This window comes from Falco cherrug, unplaced genomic scaffold (assembly GCF_023634085.1).
Source record: "Falco cherrug isolate bFalChe1 unplaced genomic scaffold, bFalChe1.pri scaffold_41, whole genome shotgun sequence".
NCBI classification, from domain to species: Eukaryota; Metazoa; Chordata; class Aves; order Falconiformes; family Falconidae; genus Falco; species Falco cherrug.
In genome coordinates, this window is record NW_026599482.1 from 573,560 (window position 1) to 593,761 (window position 20,202).

The 20,202-nt window shown below is 45.8% G+C and overlaps 1 protein-coding gene across 6 annotated transcripts; it reads right to left on the bottom strand.

Annotated features, from left to right (window-relative positions):
* Positions 1 to 727: 727 nt before the first annotated feature.
* LOC106631730 (ankyrin repeat domain-containing protein 20B-like) lies at positions 728 to 18,098 on the bottom strand. 6 transcript variants are annotated; one of them, XM_055700505.1, is made up of 12 exons: positions 17,734 to 18,098; positions 13,597 to 13,711; positions 13,189 to 13,362; positions 12,968 to 13,074; positions 12,309 to 12,446; positions 11,393 to 11,532; positions 5,608 to 5,641; positions 5,459 to 5,528; positions 4,164 to 4,224; positions 3,364 to 3,557; positions 2,503 to 2,659; positions 728 to 925 (listed from the first exon to the last, which is right to left on the bottom strand). In XM_055700505.1, exons 1-12 carry the CDS (start codon positions 18,081 to 18,083, stop codon positions 771 to 773), a joined length of 1,695 nt encoding a protein of 564 aa, XP_055556480.1. In that variant the 5' UTR covers positions 18,084 to 18,098; the 3' UTR covers positions 728 to 770. The 6 variants fall into 6 exon arrangements, 5 of the variants coding, with proteins under 5 accessions (XP_055556480.1, XP_055556482.1, XP_055556484.1 ...); XM_055700507.1 differs by having other exon boundaries at positions 729 to 925; positions 3,364 to 3,554; XM_055700509.1 differs by having other exon boundaries at positions 729 to 925; positions 2,575 to 2,659.
* Between the last annotated feature and the right edge of the window lie 2,104 nt (positions 18,099 to 20,202).

The following is a 20,202-nucleotide window of genomic DNA, read 5'->3' on the forward strand; positions in this document are numbered from 1 at the left end:
ATTAACACGGTAACTCGAGCTGTGGGTTGCGAACCCATAACCGCAGGTCTGGGGGGGGCCCAACTTTCGACTGAACTCGTACCCGATACTCAAATTTGTGCTGATGTTCCCCAGGCACACGTCCTGCAGTGGGGAGCGAACACATTGCTACTCCCGGTTGCAAGGGCTGAACAAAGACAAGCAAGACAAAGCTAACAGAAACCAAGGCTACAAAAAAAACCCAAAAACAACCCAGCAGCATTTTAGCCCTGTATTTTTAAGAAGCGGGTGGGGAAGAGTTCCTTCTTCCTCACAAGAAAAGTCAAGAGGGCGTAAGCTACAGACTCTGCTCGCTTTCTTCTAACCCATTACCACAGACAGGAAGAACTAAAAGGGCAAACACAGCCAGCACGTGTGGTATCTCTGTTGAACATTACTCTCAAAAAGGGCCAAAAAGGTAGAAAGGCTCTTTCCCAAAGCAGCTCATCATCTAGGCTGCAGACCCTAAGGGCAACCACTGAACACGTCAGCGGAATAGAGTTGTGTGGTGAAAAAGCAACAATCCCGCCAGCCCCGCTGAGAAGCTCAGACTATTTTAAGCAGCAAGAAACTTCACTGCCGCAATACTGTACTAGAAACCCAACTCCAAGGGCCAGTTGCCACGAGACCCAAATCATTAGCTCGACCTACCTTCACCCCAAGCCTCGCTGAGCAGCTAGCACACAGCACAAGTATTTCAAGGGCCCCCAGTTACAAACATACAGCAGAACCAGGAGAAGGGGAAATAAGCCTCAGCCGCGGCAGGGCCCAAGCTCCGAGTGCTTCTGGATCTCGCTCCCCACCCCCGCCCCACTGGGAACCCCGGTGTCCTTCACAGGAAATACCTCAGAATCCCAGGGAGATTCAGCATCTTCCTCTTCCTCTGCTCCCACTGCAGTCAGGGCACCTACAAATGCAGGAAGAGGTGAGACACTGAGCCCTTCTATTTCACTCTGCTTTTCCCCATCACCCCTGCGCCCAAAAGGTGCACAGCGGTTCTGTTGCTGAGGACAAACTAAGGAGCGAGTGTTGAATTCAAGGGTTTCTTCACACCCAGCACACAACATACCACGGTATTTCCTTTGGATCGCCACCTCTCTTGCCTCCTCTCCAGCAGGAGATGGCTATGCACAACAGCTGACACAGCTACAAGCAGCACTGAAGACGTGTTTGGGTCACACTCAGGAAGAGGCTCCAGCACGCTGCAGCCCTGTGGCATAGTGTTCTAGGTCACCTGCTCTCCAGTCTACAGCTCCAGAATTTTCCACTGACTACCACTATCCACTGTACAAGAAGTACCACAGAAACACCACCCGACACATCTTCACGCTAAGATCACCAAGAAACAATGCTCCTTTTGTAGCACTACCAGAAAAGATCTTCCTTGACTAGCAGTTTTTACCCTGCACCTTCCCAGAAGGCAGACACCTAAGCATTGCCATTTAAAAAGAGGAGAGGCTCACAGCCCAAAATCTCACCCCAAACACACAACTTGTCTCTATCTCAGGGGCCAACATCCGAATCTCTTCTCTACTAGACACACGCAAGGCTCAGTCTCAGTAGGTTCCTGGCCAGATTAAACTATCTTCATTTCTCTGTTTTAAGCTAGTCCGTTAGGTAAAACTGATTCAGGATTCGCTCTTGTGGAGACACGCACACAAAAACGGGAAAGGAGCTAGAGACCAGTGAGGGCACCCGTCCTAGCAGAGGGGAACTGCTGGTTCCAGCCTCAGCTAGGACTACTTACACTGTGCCAAATGCAGGCTTATGGTAAAATGCACCGACAGAAGAGCACGTATAGGCACAACACCTGGAATACAGCAGGTTCTGCCAGGCCCGCTCTGTAGCATTTGATCAGCAGCTACACACGCTCTGGTAACATCTACCACACCACTCTACTCTCTGGAGACAGACAGTGGAAAGTGTGCCTTCTCCTCCTGCTCCAAGACCTGAGGTGAGTACCGGAGTGCTCAGCCCTGACTGACGGGGCAATGCTTTCGAGCACACTCAAGCGTGGCACTGGAGAGACTTTCTACGTTTTAAAACTGGACAAGGTGAGGCACTGGAACAGAACAGCTTTCTCTCAGATTGACTCAAATCTTTCCCAGGCTTCAGCCAAGAGCAATCACAACTTTTCAGTCTGACAGTACGGGCCAGAAAGGGGAATACTACTGTCACACCAGGACTCTCTAATCCTCCTCTTTTTCAACCGTGCGTTTTGTTCTTATCACTTCAGGGAGAACACAGCAACAAAACCAAGAATGACACGTGCTCCATTTAGCATCGTTTGGAATCCAAGGCCACAATTTGTTCTTCAGGAATGAATGAAAAGGAACAAAAGCTACTTTCCTCCTTGCCAATGCCCACTAGGGTTCACAGGCAAGGGAAAAACTTACTGTTTCAGAAGTCAAGCACCATTTCAGTTCATTTACTGTGCATTAATATTTATAGAGGAAGAACTGGGATCAGTATTCACTAACTCACTTCTCTCACCAGTGTCGTCTTTGGAAGCACTGTGGACTTGATGGCTATCATTACAAATAGAATTTTTCACACCCTCAACAACTGCAGTTCGTAGCTCCTCACCAGTGTTTTCCTTTTCCTGCTCCTTCTCCTCTTCTTCCCGTTCAGGTGATTTTTCCTAGAAGAGATTGACCAAACAGCTGGAAATAGCAGAAACAAGCACCTTCTTAGCCACCCATCGACAACTTTAAAAATGCTTTTCCTGTGTAAGACAACAGGGAAACTTTGTCGAGCTTTGTTTTACAACACCTTCAGTTTTAACATGGGAATCTCTGAGACAGCAATGACATTAGCCCTAAGTCATTAGCCCTGGCTCTGCAAAGCTCCTGAGAAGCAATTCTTCATGTCAGCCTAACTCTAGCTTTCATTTCAGTTACATTGTTTTGGAACACGCTCCTTTTCCTCTACTTTGCTCCAGGAAAATCACTAACTTCCTGCTCTCAATCTTATTCAAACTTTTTGGTTCCTCACTTTCAGCCATCACACCAGGTATTTTACTAAATGGCAATAAATCTTGACAGATAAAAAACTGTACATACAGCTGAGAAAAACTGAATTTATTTCAGAAAAATTATACTGCCTATTTGTTTTCCTGCAAAACCACTGCAACCAATAAAAAAATACTGAAAATACTGCCCAATATTATTCTTATACCTAAGAAACTGCTTTGGTTAGGAGTAAAGGCATTTCCTAATATAAAAAAGGATGATCAAAAGATGGATATACGTGAAATATTAACAGAAATTCAGTTTACCTTTTGGTTCTTACCTTTATTACCCTTAGAAAATACCTTTGTGATTGAATCATCCTTATATAACTTACTTTGGTGCCCGAGTGAAATGCTGCTCTTACATTTTCTTCATGCCTATTCAAGCACAAGTGTTCACTTCCTTGTTTCAGTGCTTCACAGACTTTATTATCTACTTCACATTGCTCTTCTTCTGTATCTTCATCATCCACATGTTCAAGAAAGACAGAGTTTGGTCTTTGACTTTCAAGCCTTGGGTTTTTTCCTGCTGACAAAGAACTATTATCACTTTCAAAGCCATTACTGAAGCTTGACTTTTTCTCCTTAAGACCACAACTATCTGAGAGAAGCTGAGGTGTCTCTTTTTTCCAGTTTGTCGTCTTAGATTCTGCAAAAAGGGAGTCATCATTTCTGTGAAACTTCGCCTGAATCATGCTTTTCTTGTTCCAACTTTCTTGTTTATCTTGCAAATTATTTAGATTTTGAAAGACAGTTTGCTTTGGTACTGACTTGCAAGATACTTCATTATTCACCGTCTTTGGAGACATGGCAGTTATGTCAAAACAACAAAAGGAGTTATGGAAATGGCAACAGGCATGTTACCAGATTAATGGAGTAATCTGGGAATGTCTGGAAAAGGAACCAAGTCAAGGATGGGCACGACGGAGGAAGGACTTGGCCAGGGACAAAGGCTTAGGAGGGGATAATACCTTCATTTTAACAACATGACTTTTTTTTTCTGAAATGCCTAAGTGCTGTGTTTTCAAAATGCTACTTTTCTCATTTACTAAAGGAAAAGAACTGTTTAAAAAGCTACTTAGCAAATCTACTTTTATATATTAGTATACTATGCAATCTTTTCCAAATAGCTTACTGTTTTTCCTGAACTGCTGGGAAACATTCATTAACAATGTCAAATTTGGCTTCTGCAGCTTCTGTAAATAAATTATTAATTTTTTTTAGAACACTAACGACAACAACAAATCCTTTGGTCACATCAAATCTTGAACACTAAATGTAATCAGCCTGTCCTTTTGATAGTGGTCAGGTGCTGGCTCCATCCTATACTTCTAACTACAAAAACACTCCTCACATATGCAGTTCAGTGAGTATTTCACCCCCAAAATACCATGCACGCACCCTTCTGAAAATCATTTCCAAAACTATGGTTACATGCATAGCAGTTTTAAAAATCTGGGTTTAATATTTGTAGTACTTCAGTAAAATTCAGTTATATTTAAGATCGCAGCTTCTGGATGCTTACTTGCAAGTGTGCACAAGGGAAGTAACTGTTAAGAACCCTAGGTTTAACGCATTAATTAGTCCCTGCAAGTACACTTACCAGAATATCCTGAAATTTCAAAAACATGCCAAAAAATGCATAATTTATATTTAAATCAGTGCAAGAAAATGAAATCATGTTAAAACTAAACGTGCTTGCATCTCCAGTATTGCAGAGTAGGTTGAACTAGAACACCGGTTCCTCATCGCTGCAGAATCCCAGAGCAACAGAACAGATGCTCCACACATCACTGCAGAAGTTAGTAATTCTTCAGAACACTAGCCAAAAAAATAGGCCCGAGAGCTTGTAGCTGACAAAAAGAATACTGCCTAAGCATTCAAAAAAGAGGGAAAACATGCAGTGTGAGATTGCATGCAAGCACAGAATGCCATCTCAATAGAAGAAAAAAAGATGACCCGTTTGAGTAACTCATCCGCTGAGCACTCTTGAGTAACCTGATGAGGAGGAAAGGAGAACTAGGTGATGAAGGATTTCAGTACATCTTCATTAAAAAGTGCCCGTTATCAGTTAGGATTCTATCACGAAATCTACAGGAAACATTAACAGTGTTTGGGGAAGAACAGAACAGGTTATATTAGTAACTTATAAACTTAAAATCTGACTCAAATGACCAAGAACAAATAAAACTGTGGTGGTTTATCTCGTCGCCTGTGGCTCTTTTGCCTCAAACCACAAATCTGCTGCATGCTCTGCCACAGCTACAGGTCTTTTAGGAAAAACTCACAGCAGAAGAAAGGCTGGCAGGTCAGAGACTGCTTCTAAGGAGAAAACAATATTGGCTAGAACTGTAGTTTCTTTCAATCCCCCAGAAAACTTGCCTTCAGATCACTTATTTCTGCAGGACATTTACTGTAAATACACCATACCTTGGGAGTAAAATCGAGTTCTTCCTCAGAAGTATGCCAACTGACATCGCTCCCCTCTTTCTCCAAGCTTCTTAAAAAGTAAAGCAAAATGCGTACTGTGTCTCTCCAATCATTCCTCAGGTATGTGCTGGGTGTGTTTAAAGTCTTACCTGATTGAGTCTCCTTGCGACAAGCCGTCTATTGCTGTTCAAACACGAATTGACATGTTGAAATTAGATTTGGCATGCTAAAAATTAACCAGCACATACAAACATTTAACCTGGACAACTCTACATGTCATAGCAGAATGAAACTTTGGGGAGTCAACTTAACATAAGACAGCATGAATGAATGAATGCATTTCCAAACAACTGCTTTTTCAAGTCACACTGAATTGACAAAACAAAAAAGACTGGAGTTTTATCTCCTTTGAGCTTTTATACCTAAAAGTTTAAGAACTACCTCTAAACTAAAAAAACCCAGCATAGCATGAATATGCTGTGTTAATAAACAGTTAACAAAATACTGGTGCTTTAGCAAGACAGTAAATAAATGAACTGCTGAAGTACTCATACTGCACACACAAGCACACACTGTTGACAGATTTTACTGGTTTATATACTCTACTAGCTGGTGCTCTACCCAGTTACAGGTTATCCTGAGAAGGTAAAAAACATCAAAAAGCATAACCAAGATCTAAAGCTTATCCTCAGGTAGAAGAATCCCCAGCACTTCTCTACGCTGCACCACAAAGGGTATTCAACAGGCAAAACAGGCGTAACCAGGGCACTCTATACTACGCTCCAAGCTTTCATCCATGTTAAGACAGCAACTGGCACACAGGATCACAGGATAAATCAGGTCACAAGGGACCTCGGCAAGTCTCTCAGCCAACCGCCTCCGCAAAGCAGACTCGGCTCTGAGGTCAGATAAGGCTCACAGGGCTTTATCCAGTCTGATCTTGAACCATTCAAGGAGGGAGACTGCACAACCTCTCTGTTTTACTGTTCTCACCATGGTGAAGCTGCCCACATTCCATTAGAAATTCTCTTGTTTCCATTTATGCCTCTTGTACCTTTGCTTCCTGTCACGCACCACTGGGAGGCACCTGTCTCTGTCTTCTCCTTACACGTGCTGCAAGCTGCTGCTGGGTCCCCTTCAAAGTCATCTCCTCTCTACACTGAACAAGCCCAGTTCCCCCAGTCTCTCCCCAAAAGGCAAGTAGTCCTGCTCCTGGCAAAGTTTGATGGCCCTCCACTGAACTCGCTCACGGATGAAAGACCACTCTCTCTTGCACTGGGGGCTCAAAATTATACCCAGGGAGCTGGACACAAGCCAGGGACTGCCAGGTAGCAGCGTACAATCCCCTCCCTCAGTCCCCTGGCTATGCTGCTCTTCATACAGCCCAGGACACTGTTAACCCTCTCAGCCGGCAGGGCACCCTGCTGGCTCATTCTCAGCTCACTTTCTGTCAAGACCCTCTGGCTATTCCCAGCAAAGCAGCTCTCCAGCCAGGCAGCTCCAGCACGTGCTGTAGCAAATGGTTGTTCCTTTCCATGTGCAGGACTTGGCACCTGCCCTTGCTGAATTCTGTTAAGACAGGCCTGACAGGCCATTTACCCAGCTTGTCAAGATCCCTCTGAATGGCAGTGTGGCCCAGATGCACATGTTGCAAACTCAACCATAGCGCACTCTAGCACACCACTGATGTACTAAAGAAACCTGAACTCTAGGAATCCAGCCTGAAGAGTGCGAAAACCTCTCAATTACCAACAACTAAGATGAAATAAAAGGCCTCTTCAATTCCCAGGACAGAAAGGAAAAAAACAAATAGAGCCTCCACATCGTATCTATTTCAGCATTCCTCAAGTCCTCAATAATTAGTTCTCGTTAACTATCATCACAAAATGAAGTTGCTTATAAATAGGAGATTGGTGGCCTTCCATAAAGTTGTATGATGACAGCCAAACTGAGGTCTTAGACAAAATCATTAAAAGGAAAAGAAAACAAAGGGCATATCATGTTGAGTAAGTTATCTGAACTTTAGCTTTCCATGGATAGTAACTTTAAGCAATGATCAAAACCAGTTCCCATTCTCCTTTAAAAAGCAAGAGAGAAAGTTTATGAGCTAGTTTTCAGACAGATCTTGATGCCCTACCGTAGAAATGGGATCTAGAAAAGTAGTATCTAGGGATCACTTGTTTCTACTTTAATTGAAGTCCATTTTCATTTTGGAGTAACAGAAGAGCTTTTTTTTTTTTAAGGAATATTATTTACTATCACTAATGACACAAAGCAATCACTCAATTCAGTAATAAAGGACCCGTGCAAAACACGCAAACAAAAAGCGCCCAAAGCCTGCTCTCAAACCTAATTTATAAAACCAAAACCATCAGAATAGAGACCTCCAAGATAACAAACATCACAGGTGTGTTAGTATTTGTACATCACACAACATGTTCCATAGTTGAAATGCTACTGTATGGAATACCTTTCTTTGGTTTTCCTGTTCTTGATGTCTGGCTAGGAGATTGTGGCATTCCTATATCCATTTAGGGAAAGGCGTGTCAAGGACAGACCAAACAAGGACACCAGAATAAATGTGAATTCCCAGAAATTTGGAAAACCTAACCAGTACATTAACAAAGCTGTAGCAATGGGAGAATGTACTGTGACCATCAGCCTACTCTACAGTTACAAGAAGTAGAAGCCAAACCTATCACAACCTACAGAACTCTACTCTTAAGGGACAGTGTCAAACAGTGTAACTTAATTTACTTGCTCCATTGTAGAATACCTATATTCCAATATTTTGAAACACTGGAACAGATTCGTGGCAGTTTACTGTACTGCCAACTTTGCATTTCTCTCAGCTTGACTAGTCCTTGCCCAGCACTGACTGCCAATGCAATTCCTTCGTATTTGTAGAGTGTTTTATACATACAGCACACTTAAAATCCCTCCGTCTAAGCATCCCAAAAATCTGTAGGTGCCAACAAACTTTGGAGATACACTAGCCAGTTGTGTCAGATGGTGCCTGAAGCAAACACAGCCCCCTCCTACCTCAGTTTGAGGTAAAAGCCCTGCATATATTGATTTGACCATGCTGAACTGTTCACATAGAGAAGCTATGCCACCAGCCAGAACGCAGGCTTGACAAGCAGTCAGAGTGAATACCCTGTTCCCCCAGGGCTATAGGGCAGGCCACAACTGGACCAGAACGGGTGCACTGACTGGTGTGAGTGTCATGCATGTGTGCTTGTGTGTGTACGCGTGTCTATGTGTTGTGGAACAGAAGCTTTAGAATATAAATCACCATCCGCCTGCTCTACCCATCCTACTTAGTAAGAATGGTGTGGTTCTGTTATTGCAGCTACCCAACACCAAATGTCTGTGTGACAAGGCCATAACATTTGCCTCAGAGCAACAGGGAGTCCTGCTTATATTGATGTTACCACAAATACGTGGAATGGATGTGGCAAGAGGACTCCTATCAAAAACACACATGTAAGAGTTAAAAAAAGGACCTCAAGACTGTTTCTCATTCCTTCTCCATTTCTCAATTTTCTTAAAAGGTGATACAGCAGATATAAAGCACACTGAAGCACTCGTTTCTTTTCCAAGAGCTCTATGATGAAAAACCAATGGTTTCTGTAGGAACAATACACCAATATGCAGTGCAGCAGCTAAAAAAAGCTGCCACTGAAGACATACTAGAAATCTGAACCCTCGCTTTTAGAAAAAATGCATAATTACTTTTTGCCAAAGAAATTTCAACTTCAAATCTGAAAAGTCTGTCATTCGATATGCTAGAGGTGGAAGCCATTCATTTGGAGGTTTTTGCAAGTCTGTCTTTAATCAACAAAAAGGTTCATGTTCTGACAAAAAGTATACACTCAAATAAGCATGAGCCAACTTCTTAAATATACCGACTTGCTCACTAGAGGCGAGTATTTTGAACAATGTTCAACAAGTGCAAAAGTAGCAAAAGGAGGAAGGACTACATTGAAGATCCCAGAAAAATAGGAATGAAGAGCAAGATTAAAACAAAGAATTCAAAGTGGGTATTCCTCCGTTGTCTCAAGATCAGTCTAGCTTCTCCTCTAACAGGGGCTTCAAAGCTTTTACTGCAGCCTGTCAAAGGGACTCAGGATGCAGGACCTGCGCTTTGTGGGTGCAAGCAAGAGACCGTAGAATCAATGCCACCAAGTGTTCCCTGCATGCTACTAATCCCTCTCACTCAACAGGCCGGGGTCATTTTCCAGGAGACTGAGCACAAGGAGAAAAAGATTCGTACTACTCAAGAAAAACAAGCCCTACTATGAACAGTTTGAGAACACAGCACACTCACTCTCCTCCCAAGTCCACATAAATATGCTCTTCACACTTACTATGCCTCTTCAAGTGAGGATTTCCCATAACATTGTGGACTTATGCTAGTAGTATTACTGTCTTCAAGGAACCGAGCAAATCACTTGGTTCAAGAACCCATATTTCCCTGAGGGCATATCAATTTTGGAATCACACAACAGTATTATTCTTCAAGCCACATATTTTAAAATAACCCAGGCCTGTCAGTCATCACAATGTGGTACCACAGCAATTATCTACGTGCACAGGAGGCAGCCACAGAGTGCTGTTTGGGTAAAAGCAACATTTTGTTGATTAAACTACCTGTACCAAGCCCTTTCCAAAAATAAAATAAAATATAAAAACCTCCGCATCTTCCTTCAGTCTATCAAGAAACTTTACACATCGCTGACTAGATCAAAATAACTATTCCTAAGTCAAAGGAACAAAGTTAGGTGAATTTAATTTAGAGTCAATCTGGGAAAAGTGAACTCGGAAAAATATCCCATGTTTTGCTCATATTTCACGACATATTTAAAAAAGGAGTAATAAACTGTGTTTGAACACTGTCTGCTGCCCATTTGCCACAAAGTTCTGATGTAACACCCTTAAAAAAAACAGAAAGGATAGAACTTCCCACTGTAGGGCCTGAGATGTAAAGTACAAGAAGTTCGATCTATATTAAAAGATTAGTTTTCTAAGATTCCTCTAGGGCTATATGAGCTCATAAGCGTAGACTGGATCTTAAAAATTAAGGAGGTGTTTTGGTTTTTTTTAATTTAAAATGAACTCACTGAAGGAGCTAATTTTTTGATAACAAGGCAATTCAATTGTTTTTCTGGATCCCAAGTTAATATGGACTTTTTAACGTTTATTTCATACAATTACTGGAAGTAGAAGTGTTATTTATTTTTACTGGAATCAAACTATGTCCATGAAGATACAGTACACACAGAAGCTGCATTATTGTTCCTAACCAAGTGACTTTTCCAAGATGATTTTTCCTAAGTATGTCTCTACAGCACCTACACAGAAACAATCGTAACTGATGCTGAGAAATAAGACAACTCACTAAAAGCAGCTTAGTGCAGGTGAAACTATTAATATTAAAACACCACTGCACAAACTCAGTGGCTATCAACAAGACATGTACAGTCCTGCTAACTCATCTGTTGCTTCCCAGCTACAGGAAGATGCACAACTACTCAGGATGAACCTACTGCTTTTGCAATTCATTTTCACAATCTGACTGGCCATCTAAGGTACAAGTACACACCCCAAAACCAAAACCACTCTCACCTAGTTCCTTCCCTGTCCCCCTTCTCTCTCGGTATGAAAACCTATACAGATGGGCAATCTGGCAGGCAGAAGGCAACAACCCGGTACGTGGGCCCGTAGCACACAAACCGCAGCTGCCTTCACCCCTGACAAGAAGCACCTCCAACCAGCAACAAGTCAGCATATTCACAAAGCTTCTTGCGCTACCCCACCTGATGCCTCCACTAAAGTCAACGGTGAACACAGCGAGCGCTGACAACACAAACCCCCTAAAGAAAAGGCCACAGCGATTTTCCTCGTGAGCTCCTGCGTGATTAAAGATCCTACCTCCTCTGTCCACAGCAGGTGCACCCAACGTCAAGCCAGCAGCTCCGGCCCGGTGAGGAATGCCAGGTACTGTGTCGCCTTGTGCACCACCTTCGTCTCTGTCTCCCCGGAATGCGTATGCCACCAGTTGTTTACAAAGACTATATAGGGAAAGAGAAGAAATGTATTTGGTAAAAACAACCACATACTTGCTTATACAGTTTAATAGAACAGTTAACAGCCACTTATCCACCCTACACGTATTCATAGCCGTAGGAATTCATATGCTTGTATGCATTCACCGAGAGTAATACACACAGAACTTACTGCACGGCTACTACCTACTTCAATATTCACTACAGTCATGTTCACTCTAGAGGTGCATATCCACACCTACGAAGCCATTAGCTCCAGCTCGGCACAGTATTTTCAGCCTAGCTGTTAAGCAACCATAACCACCTTAGAGAAGGGATACGCACAGGTACAAAGCTATCCATAAGAGGGGTGAAACTGCTTAAGACTTTAACAAAAGGGATATGTTAGATCTCTGAAAGAAAAGGCTGGTAGTTCCTGCTCATTGTAGTGGAAGTCAGTAAGGACAATGGTGCTGGTCTGAGGAGAGGACTGACATGCATTTCAGTTTGCCACGTTCTACCTCTGGGTAACTGTAGGATACAGACGTGTTTTAGAGTTTGTATTGGGCAGGTGCAAGTTTAGCATCAAAACTTGACATCTAACAGACCATTCGGGGCGGAAATTTTCTTCAACATCCAGATTAATACTAGACACAGGGAACGATACGTATCAGAAGACGTCACTGAGCACAGCTTCAGGACAGCTTTCAACACACCATTAAACCTTGCTGCTATTACCAAAACCATTCAAAAGCCACACTGACAACTGACAACCTATTCTAACAATAAAGTCAAAAATTTACCTAGAATATCCATGAGTAACAGCATAATCCTCAGCTGTCCATCCGTTAGTGTCTTTATGGAAAAGATCAGCACCATATCCAAGAAGAACTTTTATTAAATTAAGCTGTCCACCAGATGCTGCAGTCATAAGTGGGGTTCTGAAACACCAAAAATATGTTACGAAGTAGATCATTTCACACAGACACTGTAATTATTTTTATTCCTGTTTGCTCTCAAAAACTACTGTCCTCATTACTGAATGAGCAAAAGAAAAAGCAGTTTTCATTAAATATTAAGAGCAACCATAAAATGCAAGAGGGAGTCAAAACAACCAAACCTTCAATCTTCAGACAAAGCTTCCACATAGACAACGCTCACATACAAACTATGCCACTATGCAAGAGATGTTTTTTTCAAATCGAGGCAGTGCTGCTGAGCTAACAGCATGTTTCCTGCCAGAAGGGCCACCACAGACAATGCCTTCTTGTAATCCTCAACGAGGAAAGCACCCACTGAGGTATGACAACAGCCAAGCGCAGATGTGCTTTCACAAGCCACACAGAAATAGCTGCTATGTGGCTCCCCGGTTTTTTTTTTCAGAGCTCACTCTCATGCCTCTGATTAATCCAACCTAAAGAATACTAAAGAGACCCATGCAGAGTTTTGACAAACCACTCACCTTTCACAGTGATCTCGAGCATGCACATCAGCTCCTTTCTGCAGAAGAAACTCTGCTATATCTTCATGATGTTCAGAGATAGCAAGAATAAGCGGAGTGTTTCCCTCCTGAAAGGGCAGATAAATAAATTTAAAAATAAAAGTAAAAAAATAAAAAACCCTACAAGAGAAATACTAATACAACTTTTTGAAAGAACTTCTTCAACAAATACAAAAATTTACCTTATTCCGAGCATCAATATTGGCATTATGCTCAAGTAACAGCCCCGCTACGGTTGTATTAGGAGATCGGACAGCAAGGTGAAGGGCAGTGTTGCCGTCAGCATCCGCCAGATGTGGGTTGGCACCGTGCTCTAGCAGAACAGCTACACATTCTTCTTGCTGGCACTGTACTGCCTGGGAACAACACGCAAAAAAGGAAGAACTTCCAGCACTCTGTTACAATTGCCCCAGCTTCCCAATGCTGGAAAATAAGAGCACCTTCAAAGCTGAGCTAACATATGCCTATTCCACGCTGATTACAACATGCATGCTTCTACGCAGAGCTGTGTAAAGAATCCTACCAGCCACCTCTCATTTAATGCACAGTTGACAAGCCCCACTTGAAAGAGCATAACATATTCCACATACCTTCATCAGTGGCGATCTGTTATCACTGTCAGTAAGATTTAGTTTACACTTGTTTTCTACGAGATACGTAACAACATTCACATGGCCATTCACAGAAGCGAGATGCAGAGGTGTCCTAAAAATTAAACATATTAAATTAGCACAAACAGACAACTAGAGAAATAATTTCAGGCTGTGATAAATTGATATGACCACAAGTTTCACTTTGCACAAAGCAAGCTTAAGAAATGATTTCTCATTCTGTTACCAGTAACAGCAGTTGCGCACCAAACACCCGAGACTGGCCAGCAAAACCCCTCCGCAGCATCTGCTTAGTAAGGTGCCGTTTCCTTCACTCTAGAACTTAATCTGCACAGATTCCTGTGCCCAGGTGTTGGTCACTGCCTCCAGCAGGACTACACCTGTGGCACAGCAAAAAAGACCAAAGCTTGGGAATCTGAGAACTATGGCAAGCAACCCTCTAAGTTCTATAATTATTCATGTGCCAGAAGTGTATCAGAGATGTAGATGGGCTTGATATAAAGAGTATTAGCGTTTCCCTGCACTTCAAGAATTTCTGCTTTTTCTCTAGCTTGCTTACTACTGCAACAAAAACAAGTACTCACTTGCACCAAAGTGCCCCCCATAACATGCAGCAAACCAGACAGAACACTGTAATCCTGAGTACAGGAAAGTAATACCTGATCCTTCAGATACGTATAACTACAATAGTCATAATAAGCCTACTACAGAGGAAGTCCTCTCCAGGGAGGGAATACTGTGTTTCCATAATACATGACCAGCATAAGAAAATGAAACTCTTTTCTTCAAGTTAAAGCCTTGCCAGAGGGAAAAAAAAACAACCACCACCACCAACAACAACAAAAACCAAAACACTCCTTCAAACCACAGAACATCTTAGGTCTGATGTCAATTAACCAGCCTACTTATACTGAAAGAAATTGCCCAGAAAGTCCTTGCATGTGTTTCCCCCTAAATCAGAGGCACAAATCAGCACAAGCTTCACTCTGTGCAAAAGCAAAGCACCTGCTGCTCTGCAGGACACCTGTCCCAACAGAGCAGAAGACAAGCTAGAAAACAGCTGGGACCTTCCTCCCTTGAAGGTGATGCAGTAACAATCCCACAGTTCCTCAAGAACTGAGGGGAACACCAGCACTGGTTCTGAACCACATCGCTGCAGGTAGGTCCTTCTCTGTATTTAGGAAAGCTCAACTAGCCTTGCAATTGTTTTGGTACCTTGCTGAGACAGGAGCACAACAGCTCCCTGGCTAAGTGGGAATGGAAAGGGAGAGGTACACAAATGCAGTGGCAGGTGATGCAGAAACACAGTAATCTGTAACTCAGATACTTGCTACAGGGCAGCTGACATCCTCCTCCACTGCAACAAAGATGAGGAGGAGAGAAATACAGAAAACTTCAAAGAATTTGTAATGTCTTGCTACAGACAGGGAACAGACTGGAGCACTGACAGAGGAGTAGCTCAAGAGCAACTACCACCACTTTTTGAGAAATTCCCATGTAAACATGCAGGATTCTTCATCTCTGAAGAAATGACTGACTGAGATTATCTGAAAGCTAACCAGGACTGGTTATGAAGGAGTCCACAATCATCTGAAAGCTGCTACTACCAACCACTAGGAAGCATGACAGACGTGAAGTAGTCACTATCAGCTCTGCAAACAGAAAAGCCTTCAGAAAACTTGGACTTGTTGCTGTCCTCCTCAACCAAACCTCTCAGTCTGTCAACAGGAGACGGCTCTGCTTGGAGCAAGGCCTGCTGTGCTCCACAGAAGATCCACTTCAGGGAACAGGCTGGCAGAGAACACCAGGGCTCAGGGTTGCCCGTCCCTGCAAGAGGCCTCCATAACACCTAAGTTCTTTTGCCACCCAGCCCTGGGGACACTGCCCAGATTCTGTTCCTGCTCCTGCTGCTGCTACGCTGATCACCTACAGAGTAGAAGAGAACTGCTGATGCCTGAGCAGCCACGAAACAACCCCACTGGGAAACAGCAGGCTGGCAGTACGCACTTTGAATGGCCCTTGAGCCGACAACCCAGCAGCTACAAGCCAAGCAATGAAAGCGCTGGAGTTCAGTCTGACAGGCAGCTGACAGGGTCAATCTCCCTTAGCGATGAGCTCTGACCCAGGATCCATGACTAGCTGGCATTGTGCCCACAGTGCTTCCAACTACAGAGTTGTGCCCGTCTCTGTCAGTGAGGCTGAAGGTTTTGCTAGACCACCTCTGAAAGCTGCCTGCTCCTAACTGATGCTGTATCAAGCACACTTTCGGGAGGTCTTATGGGCTACAGGACCCACTTTATGGAAGGAACCTGTTGGTGTGATCCTTGCCATGTTCCTGGTGCAGGATTTTGCTTTTGGAAATCCTGAGCAGCAAAACTGAGATATTCATACAACCAATGCGCACATTTTTGCGGTTACTTTGCATTATTTCCTATTCTTCACCTCTATTTCCAATGATACCAAGTCTTCCAACACGAAGCCCTGAAATGCAACTGCATCTGGTGGTCACTCACAACACACATCACACCCACAAGCACTAAGAGGGCACAGGTGGCCTTGCAACCCCCATGGCTGGTACAGAGTGCAGTGGCTGCAGCAAGTAGGCAGGCTCTGTCCACCGAATTGCTCCCAGCCTCGCTTTTCAGCACTGGGCATTATCATGGCAAAACCACCACAGTGCTCATCATAGTATGCTGCCTTTTCTTTCTTCCCTCCCTCTCCCCCCCCGCCCCCGGCTTGGTTTTTTACAGTTTGTGACTTTATTTGTCCTGTTATAACACTGATAATTGCCTGGCACACAGAAGGAAACCCTTCAGAGGAAAAGAAGCTTTCTAGACAAGATGAACTTGAAACGCAAAAACTAGCGAAAATTCATACCAGGGTCTGCTAAGAGCTGGTGACTGACTGCTGACTGAATCAGTAAGCAGTAAGAAGAAAAAGAGAGAAACTTTCAGAACTATTTCCATAAATGCCATCGGGCACCTTGACTCTGGCAGCTGAATTATGCACAAAAGTGCACTCAAGCCACCTTAAATGGCATCCCCCACCTGCAGCTGCATAAACAAATACTGGCTGGCAACACAGGCACACAGCCCACAGGCTGACTGACTGCACTCTTCATTGCCTTCCTACAAATCTAGACAGTTTCAGGTGTTTTCAGGGCAATAAGCTAGCTGGCTGGCAAAAGTCCAGACTTCAGAAAAGACAGCCCAGGATGCTGAAGTACTCTGATTAAACCAGCGTCTCCTCTGAATGTCATGGATGTTTTGACTCAGAGTCTTCCAGAAAAGGCATTAAGAGCTCGACACATCCAAGACCCAAAACCTTCAGCTGATTCCCTTATGCTTACGGTGGATCATGAGGAGCTATGCTGCAGCCCAGGGCTTCTCCCTAAGATATAACTGCCAAGTACTTGCTGTGCTTGACTCAAAAGCACACATCCTACCACCTGCCAGAAGCAGCAGCTTCCTCTGCATGGCACTGCCCAGATCTTCCAAACCAAGGCACTAATTAGCTGTACCAAGGCCACAGAGCAAACGGCAAAGTAACTGCCACCTAAAATCAGACTGATGTTGCTTTGGCTGCAACATCACAGTCACAAAAGGCACATCAGGCAACCGTCCACACAGCACCAATACACAGCACACTTACCCTTTCCTAAACGCAGTGCTTACCCTCTTTTACTCCAGCTGAGGCAGTGCAGCTTGCTCAGCTCAGCTACTAACCCCGCACGCTGAGGCCTCGGAGGTGCATGCACTCTGCCTTCCAAGCCTGCCTGGAGAATGGCCCTGAGGCTCCTTCTGCAACCCCCCCGGCCAGGCTGCTGCCGGCCCCCTGCCGCTCCTGCGCCCCCAGGCAAGGCAGCACCCCCGGGAACGAGGGCACGGAGGGGGCCGGGGCAAGACGGGGGATGCTCGGCCGACTCCAAGGGCTCCTGGCAGCACAGGCCTGGCTCCCCGCCCAGGCTGAGGCTCCCCGCAGCGATGCTGCCGTTCGCTCCCAGCGCCCTTGAGCTGCCGGCGGCTGCAGCTGCACCTGCGGGTCCCGGCGCTGCCCGCAACCCCCCCGCACCCCGCCCCAGCACCGCCCGGCGCTGCTGCCCCCCCCGCCGCTTACCGCTCCGCCGCGTCCCGCTCGTCGATGCCGCATTTCTTCAGCCTCTGCCGCACCTGACCCAGGTCGCCACGGGCGGCCGCACGGTGCAGCTTGCCCAGCTCCTGCAGCCGGAGCTCGTAGGCACCGGTGGGGAAGGGCTTGGCGGAGCTGCCGGCCGCTGCCGGCCGCCCCTTCTTCTTCCTCCCGAACCCGAAAAACCTCTTCATCCCGCGGCAGGGCCGCGGGCACGGTCCCGCCTCAGGGAAGAGATGGCGGGAGGCACGCGGCGGGCTGCGGCAGGCCCCGGGCAGGGCCGGGGGATCGGGGGTCCCGGGCAGGGCCGGGGGGTCGGGGGGCCCGGGGCTGGGCATCGGGGGGCCCCCGGGGCAGGGCATCGGGGGATCGGGGGGCCCCCGGGGCAGGGGGATCGGGGGATCGGGGGATCGGGGGGCCCCCGGGGCAGGGGGATCGGGGGATCGGGGGGGCCCCCGGGGCAGGGACGGGGGATCGGGGCCCCGGGCAGCGGCCCGGTACGGCTGTCTACGGAGCGAACCACCAGAGGGGCGGGAAGCCGAGCGCACAGGCTGCTCCTCAGCGCGGCAGCGGCGGGCAGCGCCTCCCTCAGCGCGGGCTCTGCTGGCGGGGGCGGGGTCTGCTCCGGCGCGTGTCCAGCGCGAGTGACGTCACTTCCTGCCCCGCGGTGCCCGGCGGCTCCTGCGCGGTGCCCGGCCGCGGCGCTGCCGAGCGGGGCCGGGGGCAGCGAGAGGCGCGGCGGGTGGCGGCGGCGCTGCGCCCCCCGCAGAGCACTCGGGCCGCTGCCGGGAAGCCCGGGGGGTGCCGGCGTACCGGGCAGCAGCAGCTCCCCGCTGGCCCCGGCGGGGCCCGCGCTGTGAGCTCGCGGGGCGGCTCGGGCGAGTCGGTTTTAAAAGAAAATGGCTCAAACTGGGAAAGCGCTTGTCGTTCAGGGCAAGGGCATCTCGTCAGGGAGTTATGGCCAAAACAGCTCTGCGAGCAGTTTGCCTCCTAGTTTGTTGAGCAGTCCTGCTTGTGTGCCATCGTTAGCCCTGGGCAAATGGATGCCAAAGGAGCAAACAGCAAGGGTTAATATAGCGGGAGGGGGGCTGGGGGGGGCTGTAGGCATCATCTAGTTACCTGCCTTGCCATGACAGGGTCAGAAAGTTACTTTCCAGTAAATGTGGCCGAGCTGGCACTGCCACAAAAGAACACAAACGCGCACTGAGGGTATGGAAACGTGGTCCAGAAATCAAAAGACAGGTCGTGCCTTTGGTATAGATAAGTTGGGAACCATCCTCCGTGTTGTACTGCTGCGGTGATGGCACTAAGTAGTTCAGCGTGGTGAAACCTTACTATAAGTACCATATGGTTTTGGGGTGATGTCACAGTCCAGTATACCCTAGATGGTTTGACTCATGGAACACCTTGCCAGCACACTACTTCCTATTAGGAAGTGTCTCTTGCCAATGAGGTTGTGAAAAATGGGAGAGATGGCAAAGAAAACCTAAATCAGAGAGAGGGACACACTTCACTGTGATTAGCGCTGAAAATATTGATGACAACAGGACAGGAATCTAGTATCACTTTTTAGGGAGGAGATTCAGCCCTTTGAAATACCTTCTCTTCCTTCATCGCTAATGATGGCACAGCTCCTAAAACCTTCATTTTCCTTTCTGGAATGAGCCTTCACAGCTTTATCAAGCCTGTTCGCTCTGGCAGTGTTCTCGCCGACCAAAGTGGCTGATGTGCAGTCACTTTCCTTAGTTGATGCTCAGTGTATTAGCAGCATTCTGTTATTGTAGATGTGATCTCTAGAAGGAAGAGCTATAATAATAATAATAATTTTAAAAAGACAGAAAAAAGACTTTTGCTGAAAACACAGCCAAGTAAATTCAGGTTGCAAAACCCGAATTCTATGAGTTTTGGGAAATGGCTATGAGCAGCAGCCATTTCAAGAGCAACTCTGTAATCAGTCGGACCATTTAATGGGGGAATGGAGAGCAAAATGCATTTTTTAATTGAGTGTATTTGTTTTCTTCCAGACATTAGAAGAAAGGCAGGATTTTATTTACAAGGTGGCAGTACAGAGTAAACACAATCCATCTCTGCTCTTTCCAGGAGGAAGTATTTCTTCTCTAGTCCTTTTTCAAGTGCACGCATGCTCAGCCACAAAAACTTGGGTTTTTTACAGGTCACTCCCCAGCCAAGACCAGGAGACCCTACAGTTCCTGTGCAATATTAAATGTTTCAGAATGGTATTACCCTCCCCCCCGTGATTACCCAGTTTTAGTTGGCAGGGACTTGGTAGCTGGCTGGGCTGAAATTCAGTTTCAGGCTTTGAAGATAAGAGGGTGCTGATGGGTCCTGTGGATATAGTATTATGGGCACAACAGGCACTATTTGTTTATTATTAGCCAGAAAGGATGCAAAACTAAAAGCTAGAATCTATCACCCAGAGCAACCTCAAAAGCACTT

Excerpts from the sequence above, each read along its gene's own strand:
- LOC106631730 (XM_055700505.1), bottom strand. The coding sequence starts at position 18,083 with ATGCCCAGCCCCGGGCCCCCCGACCCCCCGGCCCTGCCCGGGACCCCC. Across the intron at positions 13,363-13,596 it reads ACAGATCGCCACTGATGAAG|GCAGTACAGTGCCAGCAAGA; the intron begins GTATGTGGAATA and ends TGTTGTTCCCAG. Across the intron at positions 3,558-4,163 it reads CCAGCAGTTCAGGAAAAACA|CAGGAAAAAACCCAAGGCTT; the intron begins GTAAGCTATTTG and ends GTTCTTTGTCAG.